At 39.1% G+C, this 16,963-nt stretch overlaps 1 protein-coding gene across 8 annotated transcripts in view; it reads right to left on the reverse strand.

The window, feature by feature from the left end:
* Window positions 1-16,963, reverse strand: part of SPIDR (scaffold protein involved in DNA repair) — a 571,046-nt gene that overhangs the window by 341,433 nt on the left and 212,650 nt on the right. For all 8 annotated transcript variants that reach the window (XM_064588368.1, XM_064588367.1, XM_064588365.1 and 5 more), the window contains one exon: window positions 13,062-13,306. In XM_064588368.1, the coding sequence (XP_064444438.1) occupies window positions 13,062-13,306 (245 nt within the window). The remainder of the gene's footprint in view (window positions 1-13,061; window positions 13,307-16,963) is intronic.

Consider the following 16,963-nt stretch of genomic DNA (forward strand, 5'->3'; position numbering starts at 1 on the left):
TTGTTCAGCCTGCCCTGAGCTCTTAGTTGTCTCTTTGTGGAAGTCAAAACTCCCTTTTTTTTCTTAGTAGCTCCCAGTAGTTGTGGGTGCCAATACCTGTCAGTGTGCCAAAGGGTAGGATCTCAGTCAGCACTAGATATAAGCTGACTGAAAGCTGAACCCTTAGTCAGCAGCTTTTAAAGTATGCAAGCAGACTTCTTTCAGGGAAAGACTAGGAGCAGGGCATTTATCTCTGCTCCCTCTGTTCTGAGTCCTCAAGGGATAGCCAGGTAAGAACTGCTTCCTTGTTTGCTACAGACCCGTGGGACCCACAAACCACAAGTCCCCCTAGTCATCAGAGCCAGGAGATCAAGAGATGTACCCTCTGGGAGACACTAAAGATCTACAGGGTGCACGGAGATGTCATCTGCTGACCTCCCTGATCTCTGGGGAGGATGACAGTCAGTATCTAGGTGTGTGCTAAATTAGAAGCCTGATCCTCAGGCAGCAGCAGCTTTTAAAGTACACAAATAGGCAGCTTTCAGGAAAAGAATGGAAGATGGGTATTATATACTCCCTCTGTGCTGAGCCCTGGAGGGAAAACCACAACAGGTCCAAGCCAAGTGAAGAATAGTTTGCTATAGTCTTGTGGGTCTTGTGGACACAAGCCCTGTTTCAGAACTAGGTATTTTGGGGGCGCATCTCTCCAGTGAAAGTCTTAAAAGTTGGGGTGCTAGATGCTGGGTTCAAACTCTTTGCTTCTCATGGAAAACTAGGGAGTTATGAGTTCCCTACCTATTGTATGTCACTATGCCAGGGGTGGGATTTATGGCTAGAGTGTGTCTTACCCTTTCCTACCTCTTTCAATGTGGGTACTTTCTAATTCATCCAATGTATAGGAGTCCCTCAGTTTCTGGATTTTTTACAAGAGGAACTGCTTCATGTGTAGCTATAAATTTGGTGTCTTCATGGGGAAGGTGAGTTCAAAAGGTTCTTATATTGCCATCTTGGATCAGAGCCTCCAAATTGACTATTTTCAATACAGTCACCAAAGTTATTTGGAGATAAAATTTAAAACACCAATGGAGAAAAAAAATTCACTAAGCAAGTTAAGATATTCTAATCATCTTTTATATAAAAAAGTTGATTGGTAACCTACCTGAAAAGATTCCTGGCATCAATTCAACAGGGCTAAACATTTTTTCAAAAACAATATGAAGTAAAAAAGAATAAAGATTCAAAACTATTCCAACATTTCCAGAAAAAAAGCTCATTGAAATATTTTTAATATGCTATATAAGTAAAGAAAAAAATAATTTAAATAAATGTAGTATAATATTTTCAAGTTTTGCTTTCTGTTAGATATAACAGACATTGTGAAAAATAACCTGATGATAAGAATGGAGAAATATGGCTTTATTATTGAAAACATACTTAAATATAAGACCAATTTTGCATTGACTTTTATGAGTTATGACTTAAACACAATGAAGCCATGAATCAAAAAGATAAAAATTAAAAAACAACAACAAAAACAAAGCCCAAAGAGATTGAGTAATAGTTCTCTATGGGGCAAAGCCAAGGGAAAAGGCCAATGTTTTCCAACATTGAAATGCCAATAACTACTTAACTTGATCTTTACTAGTGAGTAATTATCAGGTTAAAAACAAAACAAGAGGAGGAGCAAGATGGCAGAGGAATAAGAGACCTAAATTCCGCCTGGTCCCAGGAATTCAGCTAGATAGTTATCAAACCATTCAGAACAACTACAAACTCAACAAGAGATTGAAGAAAAGAATAGCAGCAATTTGGGGCTGGGTGGCTCAGGTGGTTAAGCATCTGCCTTCAGCTGGGGTCATGATCCCAGCATCCTAGGATGGAGCCCCGCATCAGGCTCCCTGCTCAGTAGGGAGCCTGCTTCTCCCTCTCCAGCTCCCTACCCCCGCCACCGATTGTGTTCCCTCTCTCGCTGTCTCTGTCAAATAAATAAATAAATAAAATCTTAAAAAAAAAAAAAAAAGAATAGCAGCAATTCTGTGAACAGAAAGGCGACCACTTTCTGGAAGGTAGGATGTGCAGAGAAGTGAATCCAAGGCGACTCACGGGAAGATAGACCGGGTGGGGGGGAGCCTCTATCAGCAGGCTACCAGCAAGTGATAGAGCAGTGAAGCACAAAACTGGAAATTTAAGAAGTCTGCTCTGTTGAGGGATGTTGCTCCAGTGGCTAATCAGGAGGTGGAAGCCTTGCTGGGACAGTGTGGTCTCAGGACCCTCAGGGTCACAGAAAGATTGGGGTGCCTGAGTGTGGCAGAGCTCCCAGGTATAGGAGTGGGAAAGCCAATGGCAAAGATGGAGCCGAGGAGTGGGCTCTCAGCTTCAGGTTGCCATAAACCATGATCCATGGCACAGCTGGGTCACTACTCTTCGAGCAGGGACCCAACAAGTGGCAGATCCAGGAACATGTCCCCTTCCTTCCCCAGGAAGAGCGGCACGGGAGCACACCACAGGAGTCTGCTGGGATTGGAGACTCCAAACGGGGTCATGTGCCAGAGAGAGAAATGCTTGGTCACAGGCTGGGTGAACATGAAGTGTGGTCAGAGACCAGAGAGACAGGAGTGATGGACTGCTATTCCCTGAGGGCTCACTGAGGAGTGGCGCCCTGAGTTTTTGCCTCCTCCAGGACCAGAGATTGGGAGGCCACCATTTTCACTCTCCTCCTCCAAAGCTGTAAGGAAAGCTTTCAGGGAACAAAAGCTACTGAGAGAAAACCCGAGCAGATTACTCAGCCTGGCCCCTGGCAAGGGTGGTGCAATTCCGCCTTGGGCAAAGACATTTGAGAATCATTGCAACAGGCCCCTCCCCCAGAAGATCAGCAAGAACATCCAGCCAAGACCAAATTTACCGATTAATGAGAACGGCAAAACCCCGGCGCTGGGGGAATACAGCACATAGAATTCATGGCTTTTTTCCCCCTGATTCTTTAGTCTTTCAAAGTTAATTTTTAAAATTTTCTTTATCTTTCCCTTTTCTATCTTTTTTAGTTGAGTTTTTCTTCTTTCCTTTTTCAGCCAACATTGTATCAATTTCCTTTTTTAAAATCTTTTTTAATTTTCATTTTTACAGTCATTCTATCCCTTCATTGTATTTAACCTTATTTTTTATATACATATATGTTCTTTTTTCTTTAAAACTTTGGGATACAGTTTCTTCTAACAGACCAAAATATATCCTAAATCTAGTGTATGACTTTGTCCTAGTCTCCCGTCTAATCACAGTCTCGCCTTTTTTTGTTTTTTAATTTTTTTTCATTCTTTTTTTCAACCAACTTATCAATTCCTTTTTTAAAATCTTTTTTGGGCTCCTGGGTACCTCAGTTGGTTAAGTCACTGCCTTCAGCTTAGGTCATGATCCCAGAGTCCCGGGATCAAGTCCCACATCGGGCTCCCTGCTAAGCAGGGAGTCTGCTTCTCCCTCTGACACTGTCCCCTCTCATGCTCTCTCTCTCTCTCAAATAAATAAAATCTTAAAAAAAATAGATAAAATCTTTTTAAATTTTCATCTTTACAGTCATATTCCATCCCTTCATCATATTTACCCTTTGTGTATATATATATATAAGTTTTTTTTTCTTTAAAATTTTGGGAGGCAATTTCTTCTAACAGACCAAAATACACCCAAAATCTAGTGTGTGGCTCTGTTCTATTCACCAGTCTGATCACATTCTTTTCTTTTTTTTTCCTTTATTTTTCCCCCCAGTTTCAGGTCTCTTCTGATTTATTTAGTGTATATTTTTCTGAGGTCATTGTTACCCTATTAGCATTTTGTTCTCTCATTCACCTATTCTTCTCTGGACAAAATGACAGGATGGAAAAACTCACCTCAGAAAAAAGAACAAGAGGCAGTACTGACTGCCAGGGAACTAATCAATATGGACATTAGTAAGATGTCGGAACTAGAGTTCAGAATGACAATTATAAAGATACTAGCTAGGCTTGAAAAAAGCACAGAAGATACTAGAGAATCACTTTCTGGAGAAATAAAAGAACTAAAATCTAACTATGTTGAAATCAAAAAGGTTATTAACGAGGTGCAATAAAAAATGGAGACTCTAACCGCTAAGATAAATGAGGCAGAAGAGAGAATTAGTGACATAGAAGACCAAATGATGGAGAATAAGGAAGCTGAGAAAAAAAGAGATAAACAACTACTGGATCACAAGAGGAGAAGACAAGTGATACCATAAGAAAAAACAGTATTAGAAATGTTCTGTACTCAGAAAACTACAGAATACTCAAGAAAGAAATTGAGGAAGACACAAAGAAATGGAAAAATATTCCATCTTCATGGATTGGAAGAACAAATATTGTGAAAATGTCCCCGCTACTTAGAGCAATCTATATATTTAATGCAATCTCTATCAAAATACCATCAACTTTTTTCAAAGAAATGGAGCAAATAATCTTAAAATTTGTATGGAACCAGAAAAGACCACGCATAGCCAGAGGAAGGTTGAAAAAGAAAAGCAAAGCTGGTGGCATCACAATTTCGGACTTCCAGCACTATTACAAAGCTGTCATCTTCAAGACAGTATGGTACTGGCACAAAACAGACACACAGATCAATGGAACAGAAGAGAGAGCCCAGAAATGGACCCTCAACTCTATGGTCAACTAATCCTTGACAAACCAGGAAAGAATGTCCAATGGAAAAAAGATAGTCTCTTCAACAAATGGTGTTGGGAAAATTGGACAGCCACATGCAGAAGAATGAAACTGGACCATTTCCTTACACCACACACAAAAATAGACTCCAAATCATTGAAAGACCTCAATGTGAGACAGGAGTCCATCAAAATCCTAAAGGAAAACACAGGCAGCAACCTCTTCGACCTCAGCCACAGCAACTTCTTCCTAGAAACATCACCAAAGGCAAGGGAAGCAAGGGCAAAAATGAACTATTGGACTTTCATTAAGATTAAAAGCTTTTGCACAGCAAAGGAAACAGTCAACAAAACCAAAAGACAACCAACAGAATGGGAGAAGATATTTGCAAATGACATATCAGATAAAGGGCTATTATCTAAAGTCTGTAAAGAACTTATCAAACTCGGGCGCCTGGGTGGCTCAGTTGGTTGAGCGACTGCCTTCGGCTCAGGTCATGATCCTGGAGTCCCGGGATCGAGTCCCGCATCGGGCTCCCTGCTCGGCGGGGAGCCTGCTTCTCCCTCTGACCCTCCCCCCTCTCGTGTGCTCTCTGTCTCTCTCATTCTCTCTGTCTCAAATAAATAAATAAATAAAAATCCTAAAAAAAAAAAAAAGAACTTATCAAACTCAACATGCAGAGAATAAATAATCCAATCAAGAAATGGGCAGAACACATGAACAGACATTTCTGCAAAGAAGACATCCAAATGGCCAACAGACACATGAAAAAGTGCTCAACATCACTCGGCATCAGGGAAATACAAATCAAAACCACAATGAGATACCACCTCACACCAGTCAGAATGACGAAAATTAACAAGTCAGGAAATGACAGATGTTGGCGAGGATGCGGAGAAAGGAGAACCCTCTTACACTGTTGGTGCAGCCACTCTGGAAAACAGTATGGAGGTTTCTAAAGAAGTTGAAAATAGAGCTACCCTACGACCCAGCAATTGCACTACTGGGTATTTACCCCAAATATAGAAATGTAGTGATCCAAAGGGGCATGTGAATCCCAATGTTTATAGCAGCAATGTCCACAATAGCCAAACTATGGAAAGAGCCTAGATGTCCATAAACAGATGAATGGATAAAGAAGATGTGGTATACATACACACACACACACACACACACATACACACTGGAATATTATGTAGCCATCAAAAAAAAAATGAAATCTTGCCATTTGCAATGACAAGGATGGAACTAGAAAGTATTATGCTAAGCCAAATAACTCAGAGAAAGACAAGTGCCATATGATCTCACTGATATGAGGAATTTGAGAAACAGACAGAGGATCATAGGGGAAGGGAGGGAAAAATGAAACAAGAAGAAACCAGAGAGGGAGACAGACCACAGAGACTCTTAATCTCAGGAAACAAACTGAGGATTGTTGGAGTACAGGGGATTGGGAGGAATGGGGTGGCTGGGTGATGGACATTGGGGAGGGTATGTGCTATGGTGAGTACTGTGAATTGTGTAAGACTGATGAATCACAGACCTGTACCCCCGAAACAAATAATACATTATATGTTAATTAAAAAAAATAAATAAAAGCAGGTGGCTCAGTTGTTAAGTGTCTGCCTTCGGCTCATGTCATAATCCCGGGGTCCTGGGATTGAGCCCCGCATTGGGCTCACCACTCTGCAGGAAGCCTGCTTCTCCCACTCCCCCTGCTTCTGTTCCCTCTCTCGCTGTGTCTCTTCCTGTCAAATAAATAAATAAATCTTAAATAAATAAATAAAGCCAAGCTTCACAAAAAACAAACAAACAAACAAACAAACAAAACAAAAAAGGCAACAATTCTTTTAATCACTGCTCTATTCATTCTAGTTAAGGAAAATCTATTACTTACACCTGTTTTTTTGTGCGTGTTTTTTTGTTTTGTTTTGTTTTCCTTAGCAGCAGTTTATTTCTCAGGTACTCTGTTGTCCTTCTATGACAAAAGTTGGTGATCTTTTATTGTGAGGATTATAGGGCATCAGTATTCTCAGCATTTGCATAAGAGCTCACTTCAACAAACCAAATATTTAATGCAAAACTTTCTTTGATCATTATTAGACAACTAGCTAAGAGATTTTCCTCTCTAAATGCATGATGCTCTAGTGCTTTCATTACAAAGCAGCCTATGAATCAAAATGTTACCTTTTTCCCTGCTTCAGAAGGAGGTCAACAAACTGCCATCATGGGCAATCATAAGCTTTTCTAGTCAGTTTAGTCTTTTCTGGTTCCATACAAATTTTAAAAGCTGGCTCCTATTGTCAAGGGTCTTCCAGTTCGAAAGCCTGAGACTGACAACCCTAATCACATCAAACTCATTTTTAATATTTAAACACATTAACATTAAAGGAATGGCCACAAAACAGACATCCCTTATTTAGTTATCATTTAGAAATCACAAGAAAACAATCATTTGCATATTGCTGGAGTTGCTTCAATTATCAGCAAAAACTCTTATGTCCTCAACTTCTTTGAATGTTCCTTTCATCTTACTCTTCCCCTGAGGACAACCTGGCAATGACCTTAAACTACAGCTGCCCTCCCTTCCCTCCTTTCTACCCAATGAACATGGAGGGCCAGGAAGAGACAGTCTTGCTCCTCACAAAGGCTTTCAGTTCCCTTATACTTCAATTGTGAAGCACAGAAAGAGAGGAAGAGTCCACCCCTACCCAGAGGCAGGCACCTTCAGGGCTGTCCCACCCATCCTTTGGAGCCTTGGGCTTTAGGCTACCGTTCTTGTTGATTTCAGTGCCTACCAGGCTTCTAATACCTTAACTTCCCCATTCCATGAAGTCCTCCCCCACCTCACCTCAGCCACTCATCTGCCCCATTCATTCTCTACGTCTTTAAGTTACAAACTGCTTCCCTCCACTAATTCAATTTTGAGCACCCATCATTCTTACCTTCTAGTTTATTAACTCTAGTTTCAGCACTTTAAAGGTGTTTGACCAACCTCTTCCCAATCTAGAATAGGCTGGTCCTACCCCCCATCTCCACACCCTGCCTGTTACTATTTCTGATCTTACCTGGTCTAGATTTCATGGTCCAATATTACAATCACTACATGGAACTTTTATTGACTACTTTCATTGTAATCAATTACTGGACAATCTCAAGCTCTGCCTGTTCCACATTTGCAGCCCCACAATTCAATCCATATTGACTGATCTCAAACTCAAAATGACAACTCTCAAGAGAACCTTATCTTGCCAGACAATCCTAATATACATCCCTTGTCCACTGACTCCCCCACTACAGGACTATGTCATTTACTCTCTATCTTCATTCCTCCAATGCCATCTCCTTGTAGTTACTCTAAGCTAATGAAGATACTTTCCATTTCACTGACAAAATGGAAGTGATCAGAAAGAACTTGAGTTCCCACTGCCATATATAGCTACCAGCAACCTGCACCTGAGGACGCTCTGCCCTCCCATCTGTTCACGGATGTCTATGTTCCTGACCCGGCATACCCCTCCATTTGCACACTCCTGTCACCAAATCAGACACAATACCAATAGTTATCCTTTCTTTCCCCTACTGAGGACCTTCCCCATCAATATACAACATGTGCTGTAATTCCCACCCATAAAAAAAAAAAAAATCTCAATCTCCACATTCCTTCTAGTTAACAACCAGTTCTCTACACCTCTTATAGCAAACTCCACCAAAGAATTTTCTATTCATGCTCTCTTCAGTTTCTCTTTTTCCATTCTCACTTAAACCCACAGCAACCTGACTTAGCCTAACCATACCAATGAGAAAGCCCCACATTCCTTGACTTCCACAGTGCAACCCAGCAGCATCCATCACAGTTGGTTGCCCTTTTTCCTTCTCAAAGACACATCTTTACCTGACTTCCAGGACATCACACTCTCTTAGATTCAATTCCTCCCACAGTAGCTTCTTCCTCTGGGCCCCAACCACTGCAGAATGCCTATGGCTCAGGCCTCATAGACAGATATTCCTTTTAATCTGCACTTGATCTCCTGCAAACTGACCTTGCTGGTGCTTTAAAACCATCTGGACATAGGAGCCTACATCTAGCACCAGCACTGTCAATGAGGTTCAGACCCATATCCTATTCAGATATATAATGTACAAATGAACATGGTCAAAAGTCTCATGATTTCTTTCATCTATTTCTTATAGTTTTCAGGGTAGAGCTCTTTCATCTCCTTGGTTAAATTTATTCCTATTTTATTGTTTTTGATGCTATTGTAAATAAGACCATCTTTTTAATTTATTTTTCTGTTAATCTGTTGTTAGTGTATATATAGATCTGCCACTGATTTTTGTATGTTAACTTCATATTCAGCAACTTTACTGAATTCATTGATTAGATCTAAAAGTTTTTCAAATGGAGTCTTTAGGATTTTCTCTCTATATAGAATCATGATGAAAAAAACTGCAGATAACACAAATACATGGAAAGATATCCAATGTTCATGGATTGGAAGAATTAATATTGTTAAAATGTCCCCAACTACCCAAAGCAATCTATAGATTCAATGCAATCCCTATCAAGATTTCAATGGCATTTTCACAGAAATAGAAAAAGCACTTTTAAAATGTGTATGGAACCACAAGAACCCCAAATAGCCAAAGCAATCCTGAGGAAGTATAACGAAGCAGGAGACATCACACTGATTTCAAGCTATATGATAAAGCTACAGCAACCAAAACAGTATGGTATTGGCATAAAAACAGACAAATAGACCAAAGGAATGGAATTAAAGCCCAGAAATAAACCCATGTATAAAGAGTCAACTAAAATTTGATAAGGGGACCAAGAATACCCAATAGAGAAAAGACAGTCTCTTCAATAAATGGTGCTGAGAAAACTGGATATTTACATATAAAAGAATGAAACTAGATTCCTATTCTTACACTACTCACAAAAATTAACTCAAAGTGGATTAAAAACTTAATCCATAAAACCACAAAACTCCCAGAAGAAAATATAGGAAAAAAGCTCCTTGACATGGGTCTTAGCAATAATTTTTTGGATGACACTTAAACCACAAGGAATAAAATGAACAAGTGGGACTACATCAAACTAAAAAGCTTCTGCACAGCAAAAAAAAATAATCAACAAAATGAAAGGGCAGCCTACAGAATAAGAGAAAATATTTGCAAATCACATACTTGATAAGGAGTTAATATACAAAATATATAAAGAACTTATACAACTCAATAGCAAAAAAAAACAATTTTAAAAATCGGCAAAGAACCTGAATAGACATTTTTCTAAAGAAGATATTTAAATGACCAACAGGTACAGGAAAAGGTGTTCAATGTCACTAATCATTAGGAAAATACAAATCACCACAATGAGACATTACCTCACACTTGTTGGAATGATTATCATCAAAAAGGCAAGAGATAACAAATTCTTGTTAAGATACAAAGAAAAAAAAAACTCTTGGGCACTGTTGGTGGAAATGTAAGTCGGTGCAGCCACTATGGAAAACAGTACAGAGGTTCCTCAAAAAATTAAAAATAGAACTACTATATGATCCAGCACTTCCACTGCTGGGTATATATCTGAAGGAAATAGATCACTATTTTGAAGAGGTATCTGCATCCCCATGTTCACTGCAGCATTATTTACAATAGCCAAAAAATGGAAACAATCTGAGAGTCCACTGACAGATGAATGAATATAGAAAATGTGGTACATACACACACACACACACACACTGCCCGGATTATTATTCAGCCACAAAAAAGAAGGAACTCCTGTCATTTGTGACAACATGGGTGGACCTTGAGGGCATTATGCTAAGTAAAATAAGACAGAGAAAGATACATACTGTATGATCTTACTTGTATGTGGAATCTAAAAACAAAACAAAAATAAAAACAAAAAAACCCCATCACAAACTCATAGACAAAAGATCAGATTTGTGGTGACCACAGGTGGCAGTGGGGGACAGAACTGGAAGAAGGTGCTCAAAGAGTACAAATTTCCAGTTATAAGATAAATAAATATTGGACATGTAATGTACAACATGAGGACTATGGTTAACACCGCTGTATGGTATATTTGAAAGCTGCTGAGAGAATAGATCCTAAAAGAGCTTATCACAGGAAAAAAACATTTTTTCTTTTTTTGGGGGGGGATCTATATGAGGTGATGATGTTAACTAAACTTACAGTGGTCATAATTTCAGAATATATGTAAATCAAGTCATTACACTATACACCTTAAACAGCGCTGTATATCATTTATATTTTCCTAAGACTGAAAGAAAAAAGAACACAGTAAATGTAAAAAGAGATTATTACTACTAAAAATGCAGACCAAATTTCCACTTTCAAAAACTAATGGGGTAGGTGGGTGACACAATATGACCAACTGATAGAACTGAACACACAAAATAGAAACCTTCATACCAAACCTTCTTGCCAAATACACCTGTACACATATAAAAGAATTCAATGCCAAACAGCAAAAGTAGTGGGAAAAAAAATCCAATTTTTGTTTGAAAATATAGAAGCAAAACAGTATTAAAAACTCAGACCCCAGTAAATAAACTGTAGAAAGAATGTATATGGTCAATTTACAATAAAGTAAAAGGCTAACAATTCCCTCCCGCAAAATAGTAATAATAATAATAATAATAATAAGGCCTCATGATTTTCTCACCAAGAAAAACCAAACCAACCAACCAACCAACCAAAAAGAAAAACCAAATAAAACAAAACCATCTGATCCCCTACACCACCCTCTTGCCTCACCTTAGGCAATGTCAGCTCCATGAAATGCCCTTTGCCATACCTCTTGGCTAGTCTTGACCCCTATTTTTATCTGATTTCTTTTCATAAAGTTTATCTTCTTTTGACATTACTTCTACTTTACTTCTTGGGTCCTCATCACACACTCCCCTACACAGTCAGGGCTGTAGTTGCTATGTCTCCAGGATATGCAACGGTGCCCAGCACATAGCAGGCCCTCACTAGGGTTGGGGACATGGTTTTCTGTAATTGCGTGGCATCAACTTCAACAAGGACATTCAAATCCCTCTAACTGTCTTCCTTTCCTGTTCTTTCCAGGAACTAATATAAACCACCACCATTCTCTTTTGATGCTTGAAATTTCTCTGCTTTGGGCATTCAGCCTTCTGAGTTATTTTATGTTAACATATACATATGGTGAATAAGCATGAACTGATCCACCATGCTACATCCATCCCACTAGACTGACATCTTTATGCTTGTCCCTCTACTCCTACACTTAAGATGGGCCTCTCCTCTCCTGATCCCCCTCCCCTACTTCCTTCCCTGGACACTGATAGAGCAATTATCCCTAACCACTGTGTCTCCGCTGGGTCCTCCTCATTATTCTCTAAATAGGTCTCATCTTTCCTCTGGTGACTCTCTGGACCTGAGATCCCTTTCAAGCCACTAGCAGCTAATCTCCACATCTGACTTCTCGCCTGAAATCCTAGTCCTAGCAGAAGAATCACAGCACTGTCCCTACTCTTTGTCTTGGACACTCCTTGAGTCATGGGTCCCTGGCTTCCTCCCCTGCTAGTTCACTAACATTGCCATTGAGTTCTCAGTATACACTGTACCTGCCCGCCTCCTGATGTAACCATTTCCTAAACAGATCTAAACCTGTGTTTTTCCTTGCCACATTTACTCTTTCTACTGAAACTCCTTTTTCCTTGAAACTCTACTAAATTTGCTTTAATGGCACTGCTTCCCACAAGTTCTCACTTTCATTGAAATTTTGTTTTCTTTGTTTTGTTCTAATTTCAAACACAAAGAGACCATGTATTACACAGGGTTGGGACATGGCTCTTGGAAGGCATACCCCTATCCCCTTCACATGTCCTGCTTGACCCCCATGGCCTGGCCCTTATGGTTATTCATATACATACCAACCAGTTTCCTATCTGGGTGTCTTTGCTCTCTCATACATCTTTGCATTTGCAAGTGTTCCCTTGGACAATCTCTGTAACCATATTTGTAAAAATAACCTGAATATATTTATTTCTATTTCCCTCTTTATAACTTATTCAAAAACAGGAATAGTCATTTACTTGTCTTAACTGTCTAAGTATCTGGAATACTGATACTCAATAAAATTTGATAAACCCAAATAACCAATCCCACTAAGGATTAATCATGTAAGCTGTTATGACTGAAACAGTGAATGCTTGACTTGGATAAACGGTTCCCTAAATCATCTCCAGAAATTAGAACTTCTATAATTACTTATCGAGGTTACAATTCTATTCTGTCAATTTTCTTCCCCAAGTAAACAAGTTTAAGTATTTTTAAATTAACATTTCAGGTATTTGGATTTTAAAGAAAGATAACAACTTAAAAAAAAAAAAAAGGATTTAAAAAAAAAAGGTGTAATTTAACCTTAGAAGCTTCTTCTTGTTTGCTGATGTGTCTGGAATCCTGGGAAAAGTCTGTTTCTGGGGTGTGTACAAAATGGTCTCTGCAGATTTCACCCTCTGCTTTATCAGTTTCTCCATCATCTGTCTATCATCAGATCCAAAATCCATGTGGTATTTGGGAGAGAATTCTGAATCAATGAACAAGACATTCTCTGAGTCATCTTCCTTTTCACTATCTGATGAATATTCCAAAATTTCTGTAGAACTCTGAAAGATATTAAAAGAAAGGCAGTTACTTCGGCTCGGGTCGTGGTCCTGGAGTGCCAGGATCGAGTCCTGCATTGGGCTCCCTGCTCAGCGGGGAGTCTGCTTCTTCCTCTGACCTCTCGTGCTCTGTCTCTCATTCTCTCTCTCTCAGATAAAATCTTTAAAAAAAGGGGCGCCTGGGTGGCTCAGTTGGTTAAGCGACTGCCTTCGGCTCAGGTCATGATCCTGGAGTCCCGGGATCGAGTCCCGCATTGGGCTCCCTGCTCCGCAGGGAGTCTGCTTCTCCCTCTGACCCTCCTCCTTCTCATGCTCTCTGTCTCTCATTCTCTCTCTCTCAAATAAATAAATAAAATCTTTAAAAAAAAAATTTAAAAAAAAAGAAAGAAAGGTAGTTAAATTTGGAGACTCTTTATTCAAGTCCATATTTGCATATGCCTTTATTCCATTTTCTCCTGGTTATATTCATTGAAATAACTTTGTAAATAGTTATTTATAGGTTAAACTTTTATTTTGAAATTACTATCAACAGGTCCTATTTAAGAATACGAGTCATTGCCTCTTTTTCCTAACATTTCCTAAAATGTTTCTTACTTTCTCTTACTCAAATTTCTAATTCAAAAATTTTTTTGAAAAGTGGATTATAAAACAGAGATCATATCATATAGTGAATCCTGGACAGGAGAATCAAAATTTTTTCTGTGATGTCTTCTGTTTTTACTTAGACACACACTAAAATATTTAAATGTGGTAGGTATTTTATTTTCCCATTACTTGGTTTTGCAAGTCAGTCCCATTTTGTTCTAACATCAGCAACAATTTATCCTTCAACATTCTAATTTTCCAGTGTATTAGTAAGCTCTTCTAATTTAATACCTTTATAAAAATTTAAATTTATTAAATGACAACAGTACATTTAGTTGAAATGGATCTTCTGTACCCACTCAATTTGTAGGGTAGGCACGGGGTCCTTCATGAGGAGCCCTGTTTATTTTGATGGATCAACATGGACTATGTCCCTGGCACTGTAGCAGACACTTGGTTTAAGAGAGGATACAAGTGTATGAGGGTTACTGTTGGTTAAATCGGTGTGCGTGTGAACTAGTATGTGAGTGTGTATGGTAGCACTAGAGTTTTCATCATTTGCTAATCTAATCGTAAGACAAAAAGTTTACTACATGTGGCCTTTTCTGAGGATTTTATAGTCAAATCCTTTTTAAGAGCTTAAAAAGGACATCACTCATTCCCACATCTCCAAAAAACTGCCTGGGTAGTCACCTGTTACTAGGCACATTTAAAATAAGAAAAAGTAAATGAAAAAAACTTCTCAAATAGCTTAGTTCCACTATACTTTTCACAATCTCAGTTGTATACTTAAATTACTGCAGGTAGCTGATAACCCATTAATAAGCACTAGACTCACATGTTTTCCCCACAGCACAAATTCTGAATAAATATTAATAGGCCACAAAAAGAACCAAAGCAGTTTAGACTAAAAATTAACTTGCTTGACACTAAAAATCTGCATACATTGAGAATTCCAAATTCAATTCATCTTTTTGTTATGAAATTAGTGCCCTGAAGTTTTACACTTCATCCTAAAGCAGGGTTTCTCAACCTCAGCACAATTGTCATTTGGGCTAGATAATGTGGTGGGAAGTCTCTTATGCATTGTAGGGCTGTTTAGCAGCATACCTAGCTCCTACCCACTAGAGAATAGCAGCATGATCGCACCAGTCATAACTATCAAAAATGTCTCGAGACATTGCTAATGTCCCCTGGGAGACAAAATCACCCCTAAGTATGAACCATTGTCCGAGAAAAATGTCAGCAAATGACCAACCACATTTGGCCTGTGCTGGAGACTCACATCCAGAAGTGAAGGGGACATAGCACTTCATGGGGATGGAGAGGTCAGAGTGAAACGCATTAGTACCCCCTTCGCTATGGGGATACATTTCAAGACCCTCAATAGATGCCTGAAACTACAGATAGTACTGTATCCTATACAGACTATGTTTTTTCATATACATACATACCAGTAATAAAACTTAATGTCTAAATTAGGCACAGTAAGAGATTAACAATAACTAGTAATAAAATAGAATTATATTGTAATAAAATTTATGTGAATGTGGTTTTCTCTCAAACTCTTACTGTACTATATACTCACCCTTCTTCTTGTGATGATAAAATGCCTACTTGATGAGGTGAAGTGAGATAAATGATGTAGGCACATGACGTAGTGTTGGGCTACTAATGACCTTCTGATGATAAGTCAGAAGGAGGATCATCTGCTTCCAGACTGTGGTTGACCCCAGGTAACAAACCATGGAAAGTAAAACCACAGATAAGGAGGATTACTATAGTTACAAAACAATGTGTTAGAAGTACTGTAACCGAACTATTGCTCAGGCTCCATGGGGAACATGTAAGAGGAACAAAAAAATCCAAATGGGGCACAGGGAGAAGGGAAGAAGAACTGCCACCTAAAGCTGAATGCTAAGTGTAAGTTGATTAGACAGAAAGAACAGCAAGTACATTCCAGGGAAAAGGAACAGGAGGAACATGAATATGAGGCCAGAGAGAACGGAGCACGTGCAGGAAAATCTACAAGTAGCAGCCAAGAGAGGTTGTATGAGGACCTTGAAAACCATAGCAGGGCATTTGGCTTTATTCCGAGGCAGTGGGGGAATCACTGGCAGTTTCCACAAGGGCTAACAAAATCAGATGTTAATATGGAATGATCATCCAAACCATTCTTAACAAAGTTTTTTTTTTTTTTTAAAGATTTTATTTTTATTTATTTGAGAGAGAGAGAATGAGAGAGAAAGAACACCTGAGAGGGGATAGGGTCAGAGGATGAAGCAGACTCCCTGCCGAGCAGGAAGCCCAATGTGGGACTCGATCCAGGGACTCCAGGATCATGACCTGAGCTGAAGGCAGTCGCTTAACCAACTGAGCCACCCAGGCGCCCGATCATCCAAACCATTCTGAACAACAGACTCTAATATGGAAGACAGAAGATATCAAAGACTGCCAGTAGGAAAGGAGCTGGCTAGAGGTTCTTCATAATCGAAACAGAACACAAAGAGGATGTGAGTGGGAGTAAGAACAGGAGAGGTACACTTGAAAGAAAATGAGGGAAGAGATGTAACCACACTTGAAGATTCTCATATGTGAGAAAGGAAAGTGAAGACATATTCAAAGAAGACCCTAAGCATCTGTTTGGGCAACCAGAGAAGTGTGCTCACCTAGAAAGGGAATTCAGAAAATAATCTGTAGAGGAATAGTTGCCAATATACATTTGGTTTTGATATGTTAATGTTCTGATGCTTATGGAATAGCTGAGATAAAAGTGGCCAATAGGTAGTAGCTTTATGGGTCTGGAGTTTTAATAAAGTGATACGGGATAGAGATATAACTTCAGGAATCATCAAAACAGAAACTGTGCATTAAAGTATGTGAGGTAGAAAAGACTGTTCCTCTAAATTCTGTAAAAGTGAGAAAAGAAGATCCAGGCTGGAACCGTGGGAATATGATCACCATTTAAGCTGTATTCAGGTGAGAGGAAACGGAAGTTTCGGATTTGAGAAAAAAAAAGAGATTGCACAGTTTTAAGAAAAATATGAGACCTTGGAAATAGTGTGCTATAAAGAA

The sequence above is a fragment of the Mirounga angustirostris genome, unplaced genomic scaffold (assembly GCF_029215605.1).
Source record: "Mirounga angustirostris isolate CCGP_5_RB_7025 unplaced genomic scaffold, mMirAng1.0.hap1 SCAF_4, whole genome shotgun sequence".
Lineage (NCBI taxonomy): Eukaryota > Metazoa > Chordata > Mammalia > Carnivora > Phocidae > Mirounga > Mirounga angustirostris.